Source organism: Schistocerca americana, chromosome 4, assembly GCF_021461395.2.
Source record: "Schistocerca americana isolate TAMUIC-IGC-003095 chromosome 4, iqSchAmer2.1, whole genome shotgun sequence".
Lineage (NCBI taxonomy): Eukaryota > Metazoa > Arthropoda > Insecta > Orthoptera > Acrididae > Schistocerca > Schistocerca americana.
In genome coordinates, this window is record NC_060122.1 from 380,677,591 (window position 1) to 380,698,547 (window position 20,957).

Below are 20,957 nucleotides of genomic sequence, written 5' to 3' on the forward strand. Positions count from 1 at the left end.
TTCCCATTCTAGTTCTCAAAGTTTATAATTTTTGTGGAATTAAAGAGATTTTCTGTTTATTTTTCCAGTTTCTCAATGATTTGGATTTTATACAAAGTTATGTGAGTATGAAACTGAATTTACTGAGTGTGTGTGTGTGTGTGTGTTTGTGTGCTTCTAGGATCTGGCAGGCCGTGTCATACAGGATCTTTGCCATCAGCAAGACTTGCAGAAGCTGACAAGTCATTTAAGGGAGGCTGTGCAAACTGGTCACAATACAAGTAAAATATACAGACTACGTGTGAAGACTCCTGATAAGTACATTCAAGTCCAGACAAAATCAAGGCTATTTCAGAACCCTAATGACCAGGAGGATTTCATCATGGCAACACACTCTATTATTGGGTAAGAAATAACATGATGATTTCCTTTTTGCTCTTCTATTCATCAATTTTTAAATAAATACATCTATAATTTTGTCTTTTTATTCTCTCTCTCTCTCTCTCTCTCTCTCTACCTCTACCTCTACTTGCTTCTTCCCCTGCGCTCATTTTGTGTCACTTTCGTGAAAAGCCATGTGAATGGGTGTAAATACGATAAAGTTATCTATTAGAATTTTAAAGGAAAACACTGTATTTTGTTCCATCTAATATTTTTGTTTTTTTGTTACAATTACTGTACCCATTTTTGTATACCAGAAGTGATTTGTTTATTGGACTTTGGTTCCTGGCTGAGATGATTACATCAACTATATTTGTCTTAAATTTGAAGTTATAATTGCTCATGCCTTTGAAGATAGACAGTTGTAGGAAACAAATATTGACCGTAGTGTTGGGACTAACAAAAACATAATGCTGTCGATATATTATCCTTTAAATATTTTGATGTTGAAGCCGTTGACAGTTGTTAATGAAAACTGTTATAATCTTCTTATGTGAATTCATTCCTTGTGTGTTTGTGCTGTGAACTGATTTTCCTGTATGTCTAGGTCTTGATTTTAGATTCTTACTAGAAACTATTCAGGCCATTGTTTCATCTTAAAGGAACGTGAAAATAAAGGCTGCAAGCAGAGGCAGTGTCAGTAAATCTGGATTAAGTTTGCACTGGGGTAGGGGACTAATTTTTTTTTTTTTTTTTTGAAATTTCCTGGGATATTAAATCCATGTGCCAGACCAGGACTCGAACACAGAACCTTTGTCATTTGTGGGACAATACTCTGTCAACTGAGCTTTCCAGGCACGACTTACGACCTGCTCTTACATCTTTTATTCTGCTAGTACCCCTCTCCTACCTTTGTCCTGCAGAAAATTTGTTTTTTTTTGTTTGTTTGTTGGAGGGCCCTTCTACTACTTAATAAGTTAGTTAAGTGTTGACTGAAAAAAGAGGCTCTGCCATAAGCAGTGTTTTTAATGACAGAATACTGACCTAACTTTGATTGTACTGAAACTTAAATGACATCAATATTTATTTTGTGTAGTGCAATATGTGAATAATGTTTATTACAACATATTAGTTTCCTTTTTATGTTTGTATGTTTCTAGTGGAGACAGCTCTTTGGTTCCCCCTCAGTAAGAATAAAATTCTACTGCCTTTTCTGATTATGTTCAGCATAAAAATATATACAGCTTAACCAGAATATATGCCCGTAATGGCAGATACTCAGAACACAGATGAAGTGAAAAGTACTTCTTTCATACATTCATTTTTCTTCCCTTTTGTAGAATAATCTACTCAATCTGAATATTTCATGCTGGTGGTGATGGCGGGGATTTCAGTTAGGTTGCATGCATTGTTATAGATCTTATCTTTCTTTATTGTATGAAACTGATTTTTTGTTTTTTGGTGTTGGAGAGCTGGCCACACTTTTTTTTCTGCTTTCTGTGTGCTCCTTTACGTTGCTTATGTTATGCTTGCTGTTGTACTGTTTTGTTTAATTATTTCTTGCTTTGTTGGTAATTTCTTTTTTTCATGCTTTACCCTTGTTTCCTACAGTCACTGCAGTTTGTGTCAGAACACTGAAATGTTTGTTTGGAAACTGTTTGTTACAATTGTTTTTGGTAACATTAAAATCATAAAACGGTATTCCCTAGTTGTGTCATTACATTTTTGGAACTGAAAATTTCTGACACTTCTTCATAGTTCCAAAGATAAAATCTTTGCTTAAACAATACTCAGTTTTCACTCTAAGGAGATGATATGCAATATTGGAGATAATATGGAGTTTTTTGGGGGGGAGGGGGGGGGGGGACACTTAGATAGAAAAGGAACATCAATACAAAGGGTGCTCAGTGCTTCCTCTGTATTGTGTCTGTGTACCGTCCTCTGAAGGCCACTCTTGGGAAGAGCATCACCGATACTCTTTATTTTTTCATACACACACTGTAGCACTTGTCCGTAGAATTTGTGTGCCATTGCTCAATGCGTGTTGGTGCCATACTATTCGCTTTATTACAGTCAAGTCTCTCCTTAGTATGAATGTTCCAAGGATGCTTGCAGAGGGGACTTCGTATTTCCTTTAGATGTCTCGAAACATGAATTGAATCTGTATGATTTTTCCTAAACAAATCATATTGTATAATGAATATGCAGGACATATTAAGTACAACACACCTCACTGAAATAGTCAATTTGCTATTTGCAGCAGGTGAAAGTATGAAGCTTCACTTCTTGTATCGAAGAGAAGAAGACAGATTGACACTGCATGTGGCACAAAATGCGAGACACTATCAAATTAAAGAACTAGTATAATGTTTAAATGTTTTATGTAATAAAACTTAAATTACATCATAAGTGCTGGCATTGTCCACATTCGTTGTATATGCAAAATACAGCATGAGAAGCAAACTGCACGTTTAACAATGGTGTAGTTCCAACTGTGTTACAGGATTGTTTTTAATTGCAAATGCTGACAACAGATGAAGCAAGCATATGGTTTGTATGAAGTCTTCAGTTTTCTGCTGGTCAAAAATTATGGAGTAAAGAGGCAAACAAAATGTTCACAAATGAGACCTTCATGATTGTACTCTTCAACCTTACCTTAACAGTAGCATATGCATCTGTCAAAATATGAAAGTGGTTTGAGTTCTTAGTTCAGCTGAAAGCAAGTCCCCTTTAAATCATGGGCAAGTACTTACATCACAGTTTGCAAGATCTTTCTTTTCTGCTTGTATAAAGTGATGAATTACAGGGTCATATTGTTAACAGATAAAATAATTTTTCATGTCTTGAGGTGGCTCGGAAAATTACATTCCCCAAGCTATGAGGAAAGCAACAAACGTCAGTCAGCTTTGCACGGTTATGTCACTTCAAGTATCTGTCCCAGTTCATTGAATCCATTGGATGCAAGTGAGAGTAACTTATTATGCACTATTGTGTGCACATTCCTTTGTGTATGTCAGCCTGTTGTCTATGGCGTGTTTAATAATCTACGGTAACTTGTTGACCCCCTTGGTTGTGCCTAAACAATAGTATGTAATATGTTGCAATGTTACTTGCATCCAGTTAATTCAATGAATTTTTGTAGATAAAAAGATGTGACTTAAGCATACATGGCTTATAAATATAGATGGGTTTACAAGAGACTATTCCCCATCTAGTATGTATCTTTGTAAGTGAACTGCATGGTTGTAATTTCAGCCTGTATTTTCGGGTCCTACCTTATGAAAAGGTCTTCTATGACTCCGTAACCATTTTAAGTACAAGTCTGCTCAGTATGTGATATAGTTGCACTTTGTGCACTTGATAAATGCTAAAATGTCTAAGACAATTTCATGCACCCTAGCTAAAGTCAGGAATCTGTAAAATAGGTTTGGTGTATGGTAGTTTCATAAGCTACATACCAGAGTGTCCATACTATTTATGCCCAGATTGTTAGTGAAAGTGCAACCTTCTTTAGATTTATACAGTATTTTCTATAATTCAGTGAGACCTACATCATACTGCAGCTTCTTCTGATGGAGGAGAGTGATTACTGTTAACACTGGCATTTTGTGTGGTAAAGGTAATTATGTAACCAGTGTTGCAGGCAGGCCTCACATTGAGTATGTAGTTTTCCAAATTTTGATGATGATTAGGTTTCCATTTAATTGAAATGAATCATTCATTCTGATGATGCCAGTGAGTTGTGAAACATTGCTTTTGGCTGTGTAAGGATGAGAGCAAAGGGGCAGTAGATACAGAACATTTGACTGACAAATGGTATTCTGTACATTGTGATCGGCAATGTTGTTTATAATCAGATTCTTTACCTTGGGCATAATGATGCAGTGATAGAATATTGGAAACAGTTTTACTCAGCGTATAATTAAATATTTTGTGTATTCCACGTGGTGTTTTATGCTGAAACGAACCAAGGAAAACTGACAATATGGTGGGAAGATAATTTTAATAGTTAAATGGTGGCTCCTTCAGCAACTCTGTAGATATCTATTCTGTGTCTTTCCACCAATGTGTCTTTACTTCAGATGTTGTGTCTAATATATTGATTGAATGTGTAAGTTTACGGTCAAGACTGAGTTTAGTGCATTATGTGTAACGCATTTTGTCTGCAAAGGTGCAGTGTTTTGTCCTTCACAGATCTTATTTTAAATTGCAGGCAACCACAGCCAAATATCTACATTTTGAATGAAATGATCTGCAGTGGCTGTAAAATAATTTTATTCAAAGTCACGACTGATTTCACATCAATTGCAGGATGCTTCCTTAGGTGATCTATACAAAGATAAAAAAGGAAAAAAATTACAAATAATTCTGAACAATGAAGAATAAATGGGTACTGAAGTATACTAATGTATAACAGTACTTGGAAAGTACTCACAGAGATTCTATATAATAACTTATAACTTAAAGGTAATTGTCTTTCCACTATGAGCTGATAAATAGAATCATTGTGAGTATTTTCCAAGTATTCTTGTACATTACTATACTTTAGTATCCTGTTATCATTCTGACCATTGTTAATAATCTTTTGTAAAGCAATTTGTTTTTCTGTTAATTTTTGAAAAGATCACCTGAGGTTGCATCTTCAGTTGACACGAAACAAGTTCTGACTTTGAATAAAAGTATTTTATAGCCATTATGGATCATTTAATTAAAAATCTTTCATGAATGGTTAATTGTTAAGAACAGATGATGGAAAATTCCTGATTCTTGACAGCTACTAAATTGGTATTGCACGAAAGAGGGCTATTCAAGCACACCTGAAACTTTTTTTTTCCCAAAACGTCTGTTCACAACAATCTTCTTCTCTAAATATGACTGTCACATCACTTTAAGAATAAGAGTTAAGCTGGGCATTCTTTACTGACTCCCTAGCCAGCTTCTTCAGTATATCCTGACATTCCTTGAGATCTTTCAAAGTTTTCAAATTTGGTACTTCAGAGCCTTGTGTTAAGTTATGGGAAAGATATAGGGGGCACACAAAATGAAATCAAGAGTGTTAGGTGGTTGTGATATTTTGTATTACTACTAATTCACAAATTCATTCACAATGTGAGATGAAGTCACCACATGTATTAATGAAGGTTTACTTATTTCATTGAAAAAACATTCTTTATTGTTGTATGTCTAATGATAGTGTGAGGAAGCTTCTTGTTGGTCAATCATGCTCTTCTAATTGTAAATTGGACCATCATCATTTTCTCTTCTTTCTTCACTAGGATCATAAATGACTTGATTTTAACACGACAGAGGAATGATTTCAGAGAAGTATTCCCTCTATCTGTAATAAGATGCAGCCAGTCAATGTATGTCTCGATTAAAATGCTTTTTATTTAGTGAATTGGCATGACACCCAGTGAATAAACATCTGGGTAATAACAGATCTGTAATTGTAACATTACTCTTGCATAAAACATGTAATACTTAATTCATTTTACGTAAGATTATCTGCTAATAAGAACAATCAAAGCAGCTGCAGCAATGTAGGTAACTGTGTCAGTTGACAGATGAGACTTGTCATTTTCCTAAAGCCCCTCAATGATGTAAATACTACAGTATTACATGAGGTGGGATTATTTCATTGTATAGCTGCAGCAAGCACCCAGAACAGCCTTACATACTCTGCTTTAAACAATAACAGAGATTTTTCACTCTGTAGTGCTGCTTTGTGTCATCCCCCAATTTACTGTATGTAATGAAAAATGCAAGCTGTGAGTGCAACAAATAGCATTGTTATCAACCAAACAGTGTGACAGTGCTGCTGCATATGGATGTTACACATGAAACCTTTCTCTCTGTTGAAATATGCTGACTGCAGACTTAATAACAGTCAAGGGAGCTGCAGGTGCAAAGTGAACCTTCTACCTTTGATAATTACAGGATATCCTCACCAATTGTTTCCATATGAAACAAAATATGCCGAAGTACTTAATGTACTAAATAAGGAGTATTGGACCTAATAGTATTTTTGCAAGGATTATTTATTAACGTTATGAGTTCCATTTGAGTGATGGAAGCGTAGTGGTGGGTACTTAATCCTTAACATTGTAAGGAAAAATTATAGCAACTTCTTTTGCATGTTGCCCCCAAATATGCCAATTCTATTGTATTCTGTCTATTACCGAGAAGTTTTTGCACCAAATTTGATTGTTTTCTAATAACAGTATTATTTGGTACTGTCCATCCTACCATCCCATCATCTAGATTCCTCCCTCTCTCTCACTTGTGCTGATGCCCCTCCTCCTCCTCCTCCACCCCACATAAACTCTTGTGCATTTTATGTGTTTGCTTTGCTTCTATCTAAAGGTGATGTGCTTCCTCAGTGAAATTAAGTTGTCAAAAAAAAAAATTTTAACTTATTTGAAGGATGGTCTTTTCCTATGCAGGTTGCTTGACACTTGTGTGCTATGTGCAGTGTTCGTGTGTGTTCAACAATGTGACCTATTGATACATATGTGGTTCAGGTATCAATTTCATCTGCATATATTATCCTCTTACACCAGTTGTGCTCCCATTCCCTACTTAACAATCTATACTATTTAACATCAGTGCCTTGTTGTGATATGGTTGCTTCCATGTTAATTTGACACATTACTGATGCATTTCTCTCTTTTTCCCTGTTCGTGTTTTCCTCCCGGCGTGCTTCCTGGCTGCAGAGACTCTGAGAACCCTCTTCCGGAGTGTGGCCACCTCTCCAACTCTCCGCGTTCGGCGACGTCAGCTGGACAGGGAAACCCCAGCTTCGGCACTTCACCTAGTGACGGTAATGGTTCAGTTGGAGGACCACTTATGAGCAGTGCTGTGAACGGTCAAGTAAGTGCGGTAGGAAGTGTGGGTGGGCGTACAAACTCCAGTGGGTTTGGCAGTGTTACGAGTGATGCGAACAGTCCCGCCTACCACACGTATTCCACTGAAATCGGCCTCAATGACTTTGACTTTTTCCCGAGTTCTACTTGGGATATAGTAGGTGGAGGAGAAACAAGTCCTGACGGTAGCAGTGTCAACGCAGCCCAGTCCGGATGGGACCGCCGGCCCGATTCGCGGCAGAGCCAGAGCTTGACACCCGTATCGACCCCAAATCCCCGTCCACCGAGTGGCGCGGGATATAGTCCATCTGGTGGTGTGTGCGCTAGCCCACTGAACCCGTATGTCCACCAAACCAGCCCCGCTGCAAGAGTCTCCACTCCTGCTCACCCATTTGCTAACTCGTTTCCTTTCAGCCCCCTGCAGGAGCAGGGGCCAGACGGAAGTTTCTGCTCTGACGGGACAGAAGAATCGAAATCCGGGGTGCAAGAGTCTGCTAATGTAAATGGCAGTTCTGACGGCGGTTCGGCCCCGGGGGACTCTGGTCGCAGACTTCGAAACCTTCTGCTCACAAAGCGTCAGAGTACGAGTGCTGATGAAGTGAGTACTGGAGATGCAGGAGGGCAAGTTGGTGATGTTGACGTGAGGAACAGGCACCGAATTCTGAAGGGTCTGCTCAATCAGGATGATGATGAAGATACCCGCAGTGATGAGGTACCAGCTGGTGCAGGAGCAGCTGGCCGAGGATCTGTTGGTGGAAGACTTCAGACAGATGCTCCTAGGATGTCGGGTCATAGTTCTACTGGCAACAACATGCTACTGAAGGTGAGATTTTTTGATAAACACAAATTATGTCATACAATCTCTAAACTATGATTTAACAAATGAATGTAAATGATTTGAGATGTTGTAGTTTCGTACCAGAGACATAAACAATTTGTAGACACTGTTTATGTGATGCTGTTGAGCCGGCTGAAGTGGCCGTGCGGTTCTAGGTGCTGCAGTCTGGAACCGTGAGACCGCTACAGTCGCAGGTTCGAATCCTGCCTCGGGCATGGATGTTTGTGATGTCCTTAGGTTAGTTAGGTTTAACTAGTACTAAGTTCTAGGGGACTAATGACCTCAGAAGTTGAGTCCCATAGTGCTCAGAGCCATTTCAACCTTTTTTTTTTTTGATGCTGTTGAAATTTGTAAATTATTGGTAGAACAGTAGTGTGAGTATTCAAAATTGCAGTACTGTACTTTTTGGGAATACTGACCATGTCTCACAAATGTTACTTTCTTTTTATATTTTATACAAACCTATGTGGAACCTTTTTCATTCTGTGATGTACGTAATGGGTTACATGTGGCAGTCCAGCAGCTGAAGTGAGCGTGAAACATAAACAAAAATGATTTTTGTGGACCAAGGTGGCACACTCAAATTTGGTAACTTTCTGTGTAGATCTGTTTGTTAGATATTTTATCAGTTGATCATCAGAATAATTATGTAACATAGTGGAAATCATAAATACACAGTTTCGCCACAGACAACAGAAAATATTTTCAACAATAAATGCAGTGGGCACTCAGTAGCCTTTAAAAATTCAGATAGTGAAGTAGATATCAAATAATAAAATATGTATTTTGAACAAAGTTTCAACGTAAAATTCCTACTTTGCCAGTAAATTACGTTTTGATCAATACTGTGGCTTCAAAAATTCATTTGTTTATCTTTAATTCAGGCATGTGTACACTGGAAGCCTAAGTTCCTGATTATAAGGCAATGGCCAATTACCTGACCTTCAGTCATACGCATCAATACTGCTCCTGCATATTTTTAATATCATTTTCCTGTTTTACATTAGGTCACAACTTCCATCATCTCTTATCTCTTGGCATCCATTAAAGTACTTTCCTGGTTCACCTGCAATCTGTTACCATGTCTTCATGGCCCAACCACCTCCACATCAGTTCTCTATTGTTCACAGATAACACCTCAGCTTTTGAATTGTTTTTACATTAAAAGCTCATGGCTCTCTGAGTGTGAACTGTCAAATAATGGAAAGTCTAGCAAGGAGCAACAACAATATAGAAAAGATAGATTGCTACTCGTCACATGGGGGAGGTGATGAGTTGCAGATAGGCACACCTTCTTCAATGATACATATAAATGCCTGCCTGCAACTCAATTGCTTCTCTGTGTGGTGAGTAGCAAGGTATCCTTTTCATATTAGTATAGGCTTTGATTGTAAACATTCCATATCAGACACATCAGATTGTTCATTTTGAAAACTCATGTAGTGTTTACCACAGCAGTCGAAGCTAATTTTACTCCTCACTTTATTTCTTTTGCTGATCATCTTCAGCTGCCTCAAGTACGAAATATCAGCAATTGATCGTAAGCACATCAGGCAAAAAATTCATCGCCCGGAGAAGATATTTAGCTAATCCTGTGTAACAATACCTCTAGCCATAATAATGGTCGCAGTTCGACAAAGTAGAGAGTTCACAAATATCTTCAGGAATGCCATATCCAGCTGAATCCACTTATTGTCGATTAAATCCTGTTGAGCTTCCATATTGCAAGCATGTGGATTGCCACTGCCCTGTGAACAGTGATGCTATCATTGTGGAAGATGGGAGTGTTCACAGCATACACATTATGAAGATGTAGAAGAAAGAGCAATTCTTTTTCACTGATAATGTTGAAATAAACATCTTGATTATGGAAAGCCCACTAATACGTCTTTCTTTTCCTTATGAAGAAGAACAATAAGAGCATTGTTCCAGTGTGGGAAATAATTTTATTTGTTCTTGTTCGGTATCTGCTAGTTGCTGGAACAATGTGCTGGATTCTTTTTCATGTGGGGTGTGGTGTTAGAGGACATCATTTGGCATACATGGTGTATGCTGGTCGGTTAAAGTTACTGGCTAAAGTATGGAGACAAATACAACCAATAAGAAATGAGTGTGGACTGTTCTCGACAAGTAAAATGGTGTATAGCTCAACAAGTATTTTATTCCAGTCATATGTTTGTAGGCTCTTTTATTTCTAGTTTTGATCAGCAATATCTGTTGTAAGAATAGGGGACACTTCTATTTTTGAACACCATGTATATAGGCTGCTCTGGATAATTGTATTTTCCCTGCAGATCTGATGAAATTATTTGGAAGTTTTGAACTCAAGATGAATGAAATTATTCTCACTCATTATTTAATTTAAAACAAACTTTATCAAATTAATTTTTGGCTGTTAACAATTGCAAAGGCTTATTGTAAGTCTTTATTCCAATGCAATGTCAAAAATAGATAGAGGGGTGTGTTTTACGTATAGTCAAAGACTATATGATAATAGTTGTGTGGCTGCATTAACAATAAGCTTGTGTTACAGTTCCTTCTTTTGAAAAAGAAATACCTGGTATTTATTTATTTAAAAAACTGGCAATTTGGTAAGGATCAAAAATAAAATTTTGACTGATTACACTGTTCTACAAAAAAAAACTTTTTTTCTATTTCTGATAAAAAATGTTGTGATCCTTGTTGTATTTTGAGTGCTAAATTGAAAATTGTTTTTGGTTTTTTTCTGTCAGGGATAGTTTATGAGTAATCACAATTTTATTTCTCTTTTCAGTTTCTGATACAGTGCAGCAAACGTAAGGTGAAATTCGACAAACAAATGCACATCTTTATGATGTTATAAGTTCATCACATTAATGGAGGGTGGGATCTAACACAGTAACCTTTGTGTATACACTTTGAAGCATTTATTTTACATGAGAAATTACAGAAAATTGACAATGAGCCACTGCCTTGTAATGCACATCACTTTTTTCTCTTATATTGTGAATCTTTCTTCTCTCGAATGATATTCCAGCAATCATCTGCTAACATAGAAGGTACCCACTTCCCTTCATAGCGCCTTTCTTTGGTAGAGATGTCTTTATGGAATCGATCCCCATGTTCATCCGATACGTCACTACAACTCTCTGTGAAGTAGTCCAGATGAGAGTCCATCATATGTATCTTCAAAGATATATTGCACCCCAAATCCTGATACGCTTTGATCATATACTTCACCATTGCTTTGTAGTTAGTAGCTCTTCATCTTCCGAGGAAGTTTTCCATCACCATCTTGAAACAGTCCCATGCGGTTTTTTCTTTATAAGTTAAACATGCTTCAAAATTTGCATCTTTCTGCAGCTCCCTGATTTGTGGGCCCACAAATACACCTTCCTTTATTTTTGCAGCTGAAAGACCGGGGAATTTGGTAGCTAGATATGCAAACCCACAGCCTGTTGGATCCATGGCCTTCACGAATTGTTTCATCAGGCCAAGTTTGATGTGAAGCGGTGGAAGTAGTATATATTCAGGAGCTACCAGACTTTCACGTTGTACATTCTTTTCGCCAACTTTCCATCTTCGCCTAGGCCATTTCTTTTTCACGTAGTGAGAATTTCGGTCTCGGCTATCCCACTCGCAAAGAAAACAGGCATACTTTGTGTAGCCTTGTTGCGTTCCCAGTACCATAGCAATTACCTGGAAATCTGCACATATTTTCCATTTGTGTTCATTGTATTTTAATGAATTTAGCATCCTTTGTACGAATTCGTAATTGTCTTTTGTCAAACTAGCGTAAGCTACTGCAACAGAGGGTATTATATTTCCGTTATGGAGCAAAACACCCTTCAGAATTGTTTTCAATGCAACTATGAAAAGTCCACTCCTGTGAAATATAAGTGCAGTTCAGCACTTTCATCAGGCCAGCAACATCATTGCAAAATGTCAGTGCTTCGTCAGTTGAAAAATAAGAAATAAAGGCATGTTCCCTGTGCCTGAACACACTGATTTTAGTACTTTGGTGCAGTAGATTATACTCTTGTAATCTTGAACCAAGCAGCTGCGCCTTTTGTTTACTTAGTCCTACATCACGTACTAAATCATTTAAATCTGCCTGTGTTAACAAATGTGGCGATGACTCACTTGTGCAGTGATAAAAAGAATCATCATCTGTGGTTTCTTCAGTACTACTTATTTCACTGTCACTCGGAATTTGACCTCGAGCTCTTGAAGGTACAGGAAGGTTGTCGGAATGCTGCACTGGCATTCTCGCTGAAGGCAGATCTGGGTAAACAATGTGCCTCTTCGACTTTTTGTTTGTAAAACCCTGAATTTTTGTTAGACAGAAATAACAATCAGTAACATGGTCCTTAGGCTCCCTCCACACCATGGGAACAGCAAACAATGCCACATTCTCTTTACCTTTCCACCACTGAATTAGTTTGCAGTAACATGTAGCACAACAGAAATGTGGTGCCCATTCTTTATCTTGGTCTCCTACCTCTTGGTCTCCTACCTCAACTTCAAAGTAATGTTTGCATGCTTTCTTTATGACTGAAGAAATTTTCTTCCTATTTATGGCAAAAGTGGACTTCCCACAGATGTAGCAGAAGTTGTCCGGCTTATATCGACTTCCACGACGACGTGGCATTTCTGCAAATTTAAAAATACCACTTTGGTAATACACCTGTATTAAATTGATAGTAGGGAACTAGAGTAACGCTGCTGTGTAAAAACAAGCAGTCGTTTTACCTTCAGCACCAGGCTCAATCAGTTTACACACAGGAACAATTCACCCGTGCTCGAAAATATGACAGACAGTTACTTGTCAGCCAAAACACCCACTCGTTAAGACTGACACAAATTGCGGCTAACACCACTGTTGTAAACTCGATGCACCTGCCCCTAGGAGGCGTGAAGCTTTACTGCCGAGGCAGCGACCGGCTGTCGCCGTTCGAGTTAATGAGATGTTTCAGGTGGTCTTAATGAAATAGGTGTGGCGGGGGATAACCTAATGATGTCTGATTCTTCCCACCTGCTGTTGCACAAGAAATTATCATGTTCTATCACTACTGGATGTGGCAACATACCTGTATTTCTCTGTAACGTCTCTGTGTTTGCCATGAATTGTGTGTGTGTGTGTGTGTGTGTGTGTGTGTGTGTGTGTGTGTATATATATATATATATATAAAAGTATCGCTGACAACGATATTTTGATAACATATTTGAATTTCCCACGGTAAAATGGTCTAGAAGCACAACCCATGTCGAACAGTGTTATTGATGGTTCTCAAACATTAGGGGTAAGTTAAAATTCATGCGCAAGACTGAAACTCAAATCCTATTTGATCCACAGCTTTCATATGTAATGTTTGTTTCACTGTCGGGAATACTCCACTGTAACGTTTTTAAAGCTAATATAAATTTTCCTTCCACCTTTCCCTGTTTTACCCTCAGTGCTCCATTTTTCCACTTACACTTTTTCGGATAACACTTTTCTGGCTCAGAGTTAATGACACCCACAAAACAATCAATTGTTTTGCAGTGTGAAAGATGAATTTTGCTTCTGTCTGTAACCTTTTATAGTTGGTTACTGAGAGCACACATATGACATTTATAGAAATTGTTGTTGTTGATGTTTGCACAAACATAATTAACCAGTAGCAGTCATAGGAGTTAACTGTATGAGTTGTGGTAGTTATGATGAAACTGAGGAATTGGGGGCCGGGGGGATGGAGTCGAAACCATTTTCCTAGAACACAGTAGATGTAATCCAGTATGACAGAGCAGAAATACTATGAACTGCATAAATTAAGAACTTAAATGATGTTCAATTAGAGGGATTTTTGATAACTCTTACGTTGATACCAGCCACTTGCTTGCATGTCATATAATATTTCAGAAATCTTTCAAACTGCATGTACTCGCAGCCTCATCTCCCTCATCAGTTGTGTAATTTCTTTATCAAGAAATATCAGTGGTGTCACCGCTCACATGTAATGGCATGTCAGTTACATTATATTTCTGTACCAAATAAATGTCATCTTATGTACTGCCATCTGTGGCTTCAAATGTATATTGCCTTTTGTGACACTTCAATATAATTTTTTACAGCTGCTCAATGAGAAAAGTGATGATGATGATTTAGAGAAGAGAGCTGGTTTGAAGAAACAGAATGAACTGCTGCAACAACTACTAAAAGAACAAGATGAAGAGAGCAAACCTCAAGTAGGGCCCGATACTGGTCAGCATCGTGATGATGACCCTCTGCTCGAGAGCCTCGGTTTCCGCAACCCTTCTCCATCTCCACCTTCTGGGGCAGGTGTGGGTGTTGATGTCACTGGCAGCTTGACAGTATCATCACTGATTGGAGGACGCAAACGGCCGAGTGATGATGGAGATGAATCGGGAGTTTCGTCTGCAAAGATGAGGCTTGGTGGACCTTCTGGAGCTCCTCCGGGAGTGTCGAGAAGTGGCACTGCAGCTGGGACGAGCAAGTTGTGGGAGCGCAACAAAATGCTTGCATCGCTTTTGGCAAAAGAACCATCGCAACCAGCCACCATCCCACCTATACCTGCTTCTGTCATCTCGGCTACACCACAAGAGATACTACCACGTGTCAGCAAGCCTCAAACTCCCAGTAAGTCATTTGGGGACTGTTTCTCATTGGGTTGCTTAATTTTGCTGTTTTAACAGGAGAAAATTGGCAAAATCTAAAACATCACATTTTCTTTCACATAAATCAGATCCACATTACTGCTAAATGTATTTTAATTGCTTGGTCCCTAGATAATATGTAATACAGATACAGTGAAGCACTGCTACTCTGAGATATTGTCTATATTATGTCTCTCATGGTAGCTGAAAGACATAGAAAGTTAATTTTTAAAAGTAGGTAGTCATGGTTCATTAATAATTAACACTTAGTCAATTATTTTTTTGTAAGTTTTGTCGGCAAAAACCAAAGGATCTTTATAGTGATTTTTACTGTATATGTTTGTGTCTGTGCATCCAGGCTGGCCAAGTGGAAATGTGCAACCTCCATCCTCGACTGCAGCTACGGCACGGCCAACACAACAGGTAACTGATGTGTCAAGGCAACAGGTTCGGCCACAGCCTAACAGGCCTAGTGCCACACCATTCCTCAACCAGATGCTCACGCAGCAAGATCATCAACAAAGTAACATGCTGCTGCAACAGAGTATACAGCAGCAAAAAGTTCAGCAACAGCCATCGCAACAACAACAACAGCAGCAGCAACAGGCACAGCAACAGCAAGTGCAGTCATCTCAGCAACAGGCACAGCAGCAGGTGCAGCAGCAGCAACAGCAACAACAGCAACAGCAGCAGCAGCAGCAACAAGTGCAACAACAGCGTGGACAACTGAACCAACTTGAAAGTAGTTTCAATATCCCGGTATCAGGAGCCACAACTGTAGATTTTCGATCTGTTTCTGGATCTGGTGTCAGTAGTCCCAGTACATGGGATAACCAGTCATCAGATCCCGTTTTATCTGATCTGCTGGACCAAGTTATTGATATTGTGCCTGATGGTAAGTGTTCCAAAAACTGTAATCCTTCCAATACAAACATTTCTGTGTAAATTCACTTCCCAAGTTACATAATATTTATGTAGATGGTGGCAGCCAAAATAGCAGTATTCACCAAGCATTAGAAACATGTGAGGCACATTGTAGATAACCTATGGACAGGTCAGCCGACTGTTTTTAACAACCAATTGTTTTTTCATTCACTTGATTTTTTTGAGTTGGATGAAACAACTGAAAGAAAGTAGCCTCTCTGGCTACATCAACTATATGAATGTTTTTTCATTCACTCTCTTGTTTTTAATGGTTTCACTTGCATACTTTTTTGTCCTTTTTGGTTATGCATGGACCTTGACTAGGGTTGACAACTATTTTGAGACAAATCTTATTTCAAGCAGAGATGGATAAAAGTATATTTCAGAAAACGAAATATTTTTAAAATTTATATATTTATTTACTTGACTACAATTATAGTTGCATTATTCTGGTAGAACTTAAATGCTTTGGGATTAAAGGAGACCTCTCATCGAAAGCAGAAGCGTTGATTCATCAACATGCACACACAAAAAAACCTTTGCTCCTGGAACCATCCTGACCTCAACCTCTGTTAACTGACTGTCCTCACACCTTCCATCCAACAGCTCCCCATTCCCCTTTCCTATCACTAATTCACCTCTCCATATCACCTTCATCATGCACTGCTCCCTGCTGGCTCCGACACTTATGAATCATGTGTGTAGCATGTGCACATACCATGCTTTCTTCCCACATTCCTAGCCAGCAAATCAGCTGCCTCTCTCCAGGCCACTAGCTATCCTCTCCAGCCCCCCTTCTTGCCTCCTGTAACTTGAGAAAGGATGTGCTCCAAAAGCTAGCAAGTTTTCTCTCTTTTCTTTTTTGTGTGTGGCTTTTGATGATCCAATGCTTCTCTATTTTACTTAAATGCAAATTTGTCATACTTCTAGCATTAAATATGGACTTTTTAGTTGGTTGTTAAAGGTCAATAACAGGCACTACATTATAAATTTCATTTAAAAAGATGAACAATTACTCTTTTATTTAAATTTATTGAAGCACTGTTTTTTTCTGCTGATTTACACCCATCGCCAATAATTCTCATTCAGTAAAAGCTGAGGTGATGCGAACAGAAAGCATGCAAGATACAGTTTGTCAATTGCTTAATGACTTAAATCACTCTCAGTATATACAATCACTTGTCAGATACTCAGCCCCCCCCCCTCCCTCCCACACACACACAAGAAATGTATCATGAGAGTGACTTTCTATCCAGTCATATGATTTCTGTGCCACTGCGCATTTCAGCATTTTGGCCCAGGCGTGGTTATTTGTAGATGTGGACAAAAAAACCAAACTAAAAGCTACTTATTGGCCCCAAATAAAAAGCAGGTTTTGGAATTACAATAATAGTGATAATGATGATAACACAGCACAATTTAACAATGCCAAAATGATCAAATGTTTCCCCTCTTAACTGAATGCGCTGGGGATCATGTCATTGTTTTCATTTGGTTCTTGTACAGACTGGTTTTGCTTTAAAGAAATGAGTGAGTAATAATAATCCAATTGATATATAAAAGTACAACCAACTGAATTAATTGGTTTCATTTGGTTGCATACACAGACTGGTTTCAATGAAAAAAAGGAATGAATAATTCAACCAATGCATAAAGCCATGAGGAGCATTCAATAATTAAAGAGAGGAATTGCTGTAGATATGAAACAGTTTGCTGGAGGAGCATTGTACTTCCATGAGTTGGCATCACTGGGATGAGCTGAGAAAAGCTGATAGATACAACTTGTTTTGTTTATAACCTCAGTATTGCACTTGAGAATGTCATGTCAGTTTGAAGTTCCCATATTAGTTGAACGATGTTCAGTGTTCTGTTGTTTGCTTTCTGAAGGTGAAAAACTGGCTAAAGTCTTTTCTCCAATGCTTTTACAGTATGGTAAAAGTTGCACAATCTGCATAAATTGTTATAAGTGGATAGAACAGTTGAAAAATGGTTGAACCTCTGACTCTGATGACGGGGAACATCGTTTCCAGCCACTTGGAGTGCCAACTCTTTTGCTTGAAAACTGCATTGAGGACATTGTTTGTAGAGATATACATGTTACGTTTCAACATATAGCAGAAACCATTGCAGTAAGTGTTGGCACAGTTAATAACCTTATCAGTAAGAAGCTCTAAGTGTAGCAAAACAAGTGCAAGGTGGGTCCTGGAAGAGTTAACATAACAACACAAAGAAACAAGACAGATTTGAAAGAACACTGTGAAATGTAAGGTGACCCTCCTCTTAACAAGATTTTAACTGTGGTGTAACTTAGGTTACTATTTCAAACCAGAGTCCAAAAAAGAAAGCAAGAAATGGAAGCACACAGCTCACGTGTTCTAAAGGAAACTGGAACACAAGCATCGGCGGAAAAAATAGTGTTGACCATCATTTGGGATGCTTAAGGTGTCATCCTTTGTGATTATTTGGAAGATCAGCTTAGAGTAAACAGTACCTACTGCTCAGGCATACTGACAAACAAAGTAAAACCAGTAATGAGCAAAAAACATTGCAGATCTCAAAGAAAAAGCATGATATTGCACATGATGATGCTCACCTACCCATCGTCCAGATGACCCACCCGAAACCATCGAAAAAATTAGTTGGGAGATACTAACACTTCCTCACTGCAATTCATATATGACTCCTTTGTATTTGTGTACGTTTGGTCCACTCAAGGAGGCATTTCATGGGAAAAAGTTCAGCAGCAATGAGGAGGTCAAAAAGCTTGTGGAAGAGTGGCTCAGACAACAAGACAAAAGACAATTTTGCATCAGGTATAAAAATACTAGCTCATCATTATATTAATATTGATGGGGATTGCATTGAGGAGTAGTAAAGATCTCATTTTGTAAAAATACACCTTTTTATTCTGTCTCTGTAGTTTGTTGAATGTCCCTTATACAACTGAATAAATCAATTTTTTTTCCAACGGTTGACTGAATCCATTATTTTAATTTGGTTGTTCCCATCGTTATATAAATCTATACAGAAACATTAAAAATTTGTGCATTCTGAGGGATAGTTGAAACATAGCACAAAAGAATTTTGACATGGGGAAATGGAAAGATTTGTGAAGCCTGCATAGCTATTCTTGTTTGTCAAACATATTTAGGGAAATAGTCAAGCTAAAGAACACTATGTACCTTTTTCAAGACATTTTTATGTTTTTCAAAATAAATATGAATGTGGAAAGTTCTGGGTGGAATGCAAATAATGGAACGAATAAAGAGAACCACTCACTATAAAAGTCTGCCAATAAAAGTCTGCCATGTAGCAGTAGGCAGGCATATAACCACAACTGAAACTATTCATAAGCTTTCAGGTATTCTGTTGCTATGGAATAGTGTGGACTCTAAGCTCACATATTATCTTCCTAGAATGATGCGCTACATGTTTTACATTCTGCTTGATTTTGTAAATTTAGCTGGTCTGGTGAGAGCTGTGTCAGTGCAGTTACGTGTCATATTCCTAATGTGAAAATAAGAGTTGTGTATAGTCAAGAAATTTTTCAGAAATGAATAAAAACTGCCACATTGTATGTGAATGACTACTGTCCATTGCCCTTGTAAATAATTATTGTGAATCACAAAAGCTTGTATTGTTGTTGTTAGTTCCTACATGGAATTAATGATTTTGTTCCACTAATAATCATGCAGTCAATACATTTTTTATTATTTATTTGTGGTGACTTCCACCTACATCGACATACATACTCTGCTGCCCATTGAGAAAGTACAGTAAAGGGAACTTACTATTGCACCACATGTTACTATTTCTTTTCATTCCATTTGTGTATGAAGTCTGTGAAGAGTGACTGCTTGACTGCCTCTGTGTGGGCTGTAAATAGTCCATCCTTGTGTTTGTGGTCCCAATGGGAGTGATACAAATGGTGCCTAAGTCTACTCCTAGATTCTTCACATAATACTGTTTCTGGAAACTTCATAAGTACTTTTTTGCATGATAATTGGTGTCTATCTTCAAGCCTCTGCCAATTGAAGTTTTTCACATGTCCATGATGCTTTACCATGAGTCAAACAAACCCATGACCATCCATGCTTCCCTTCCTTATACACATTCAATGTCACCTTTTAGTCCTACTTGGTATGAGCCCTACAAACCTGATCAATATTCTAAGATGGGATGCACAAGTGTTTGTATACTGAATGCATTTTCCCAGTATCCTGCTTTATCTATGATCTTACCTTTGTGATAGTCCCATTTCACATCCCTACAACTTGTTGCACCCAGGCATTTGTATGAATTGATTGATTCCAGTTGTGACTCAATGGTACTGTAGTCACAAGATACTACTTTCCTTTGCACTTCTTTGAAAACTCATCAAGAACTGATTGGATATTTGTGCAGATTTATGAGGCAGATGATATGTGAAAAGTTGGGCTTTACTATTAATATTGTCATATGACATGAAGACCAAGGGTCCCAATACTATTTTCATTTCAGTTAGTTTTATTATTTCTAATATTCCGCTTTCTCATAACCAAAAAATCCTCAATCCAATCACACATTTTGATTTATAATTGTATGATCATTTTTTGTTGGTAAGTGTTGATGTATTGAGTCAAATGTTTTTCAGAATACAAGAAATATGAGGACTGGGCAAAAAATAATGAGAATTGTTTTAAAAAACATCGTGCATTTGACAAAACATTTTCAACACTTAATCATCTCTGCTGGACATAATACACTTGTGCCCACATTTTTTTCATTATTGATGAAACAGTTTTTACACTCGTTGTTTAGTGCCTCGAGTGATATATTTATGTATTTTTTCTCCCCATGTCATGGCCCAAAACTACCTGACACTCAATGTTTTGTCTGTAGGGGCATTATTTTGGGTCTTTTTTCCTCACTGCTTCATGTAATTGCTTTGACAGTTGAAGATAGTAATGTTGGTTAAGTGCGACACCTTGGGAAACAAATTCATGGTATGTGATCCCCTTGGAAAAAAAAGAAAAAAAAAAGAAAAACTTTATCTCACCAGCCTTGCTTTCTTTGTGCGTGGTTATGAAGGGGTCTTTCACTGGCTGCATTGTTGCTTGGTTTCTGCATCATATCCATAACACCACGACTTGCCACTGGTGATTACTGTGTGTCAAAATCTAGATCAATTTCTGGCTGTTTTTTAAATTCCTGGCACATTCACAAATGATTGGCTGTGTGCACATGCTTATCAAATTTTTCTGCAACACCATTCATATTCAAATCTTCAGTCAACATTCATTGGCATGCCAGGGTATTCCAATAGTTCTATGAATTTGTCAGTTGTTCTACAATGA

At 37.9% G+C, this 20,957-nt stretch overlaps 1 protein-coding gene across 2 annotated transcripts in view; it reads left to right on the forward strand.

Moving 5' to 3' along the window:
* The window catches only part of LOC124613917 (nuclear receptor coactivator 3), a 309,937-nt gene that overhangs the window by 237,341 nt on the left and 51,639 nt on the right, over positions 1 to 20,957 (forward strand). For both annotated transcript variants that reach the window (XM_047142667.1, XM_047142666.1), the window contains exons 8-11: positions 161 to 384; positions 7,074 to 8,046; positions 14,155 to 14,680; positions 15,056 to 15,592. In XM_047142667.1, coding sequence (XP_046998623.1) covers positions 161 to 384; positions 7,074 to 8,046; positions 14,155 to 14,680; positions 15,056 to 15,592 — 2,260 coding nt within the window. The remainder of the gene's footprint in view (positions 1 to 160; positions 385 to 7,073; positions 8,047 to 14,154; positions 14,681 to 15,055; positions 15,593 to 20,957) is intronic.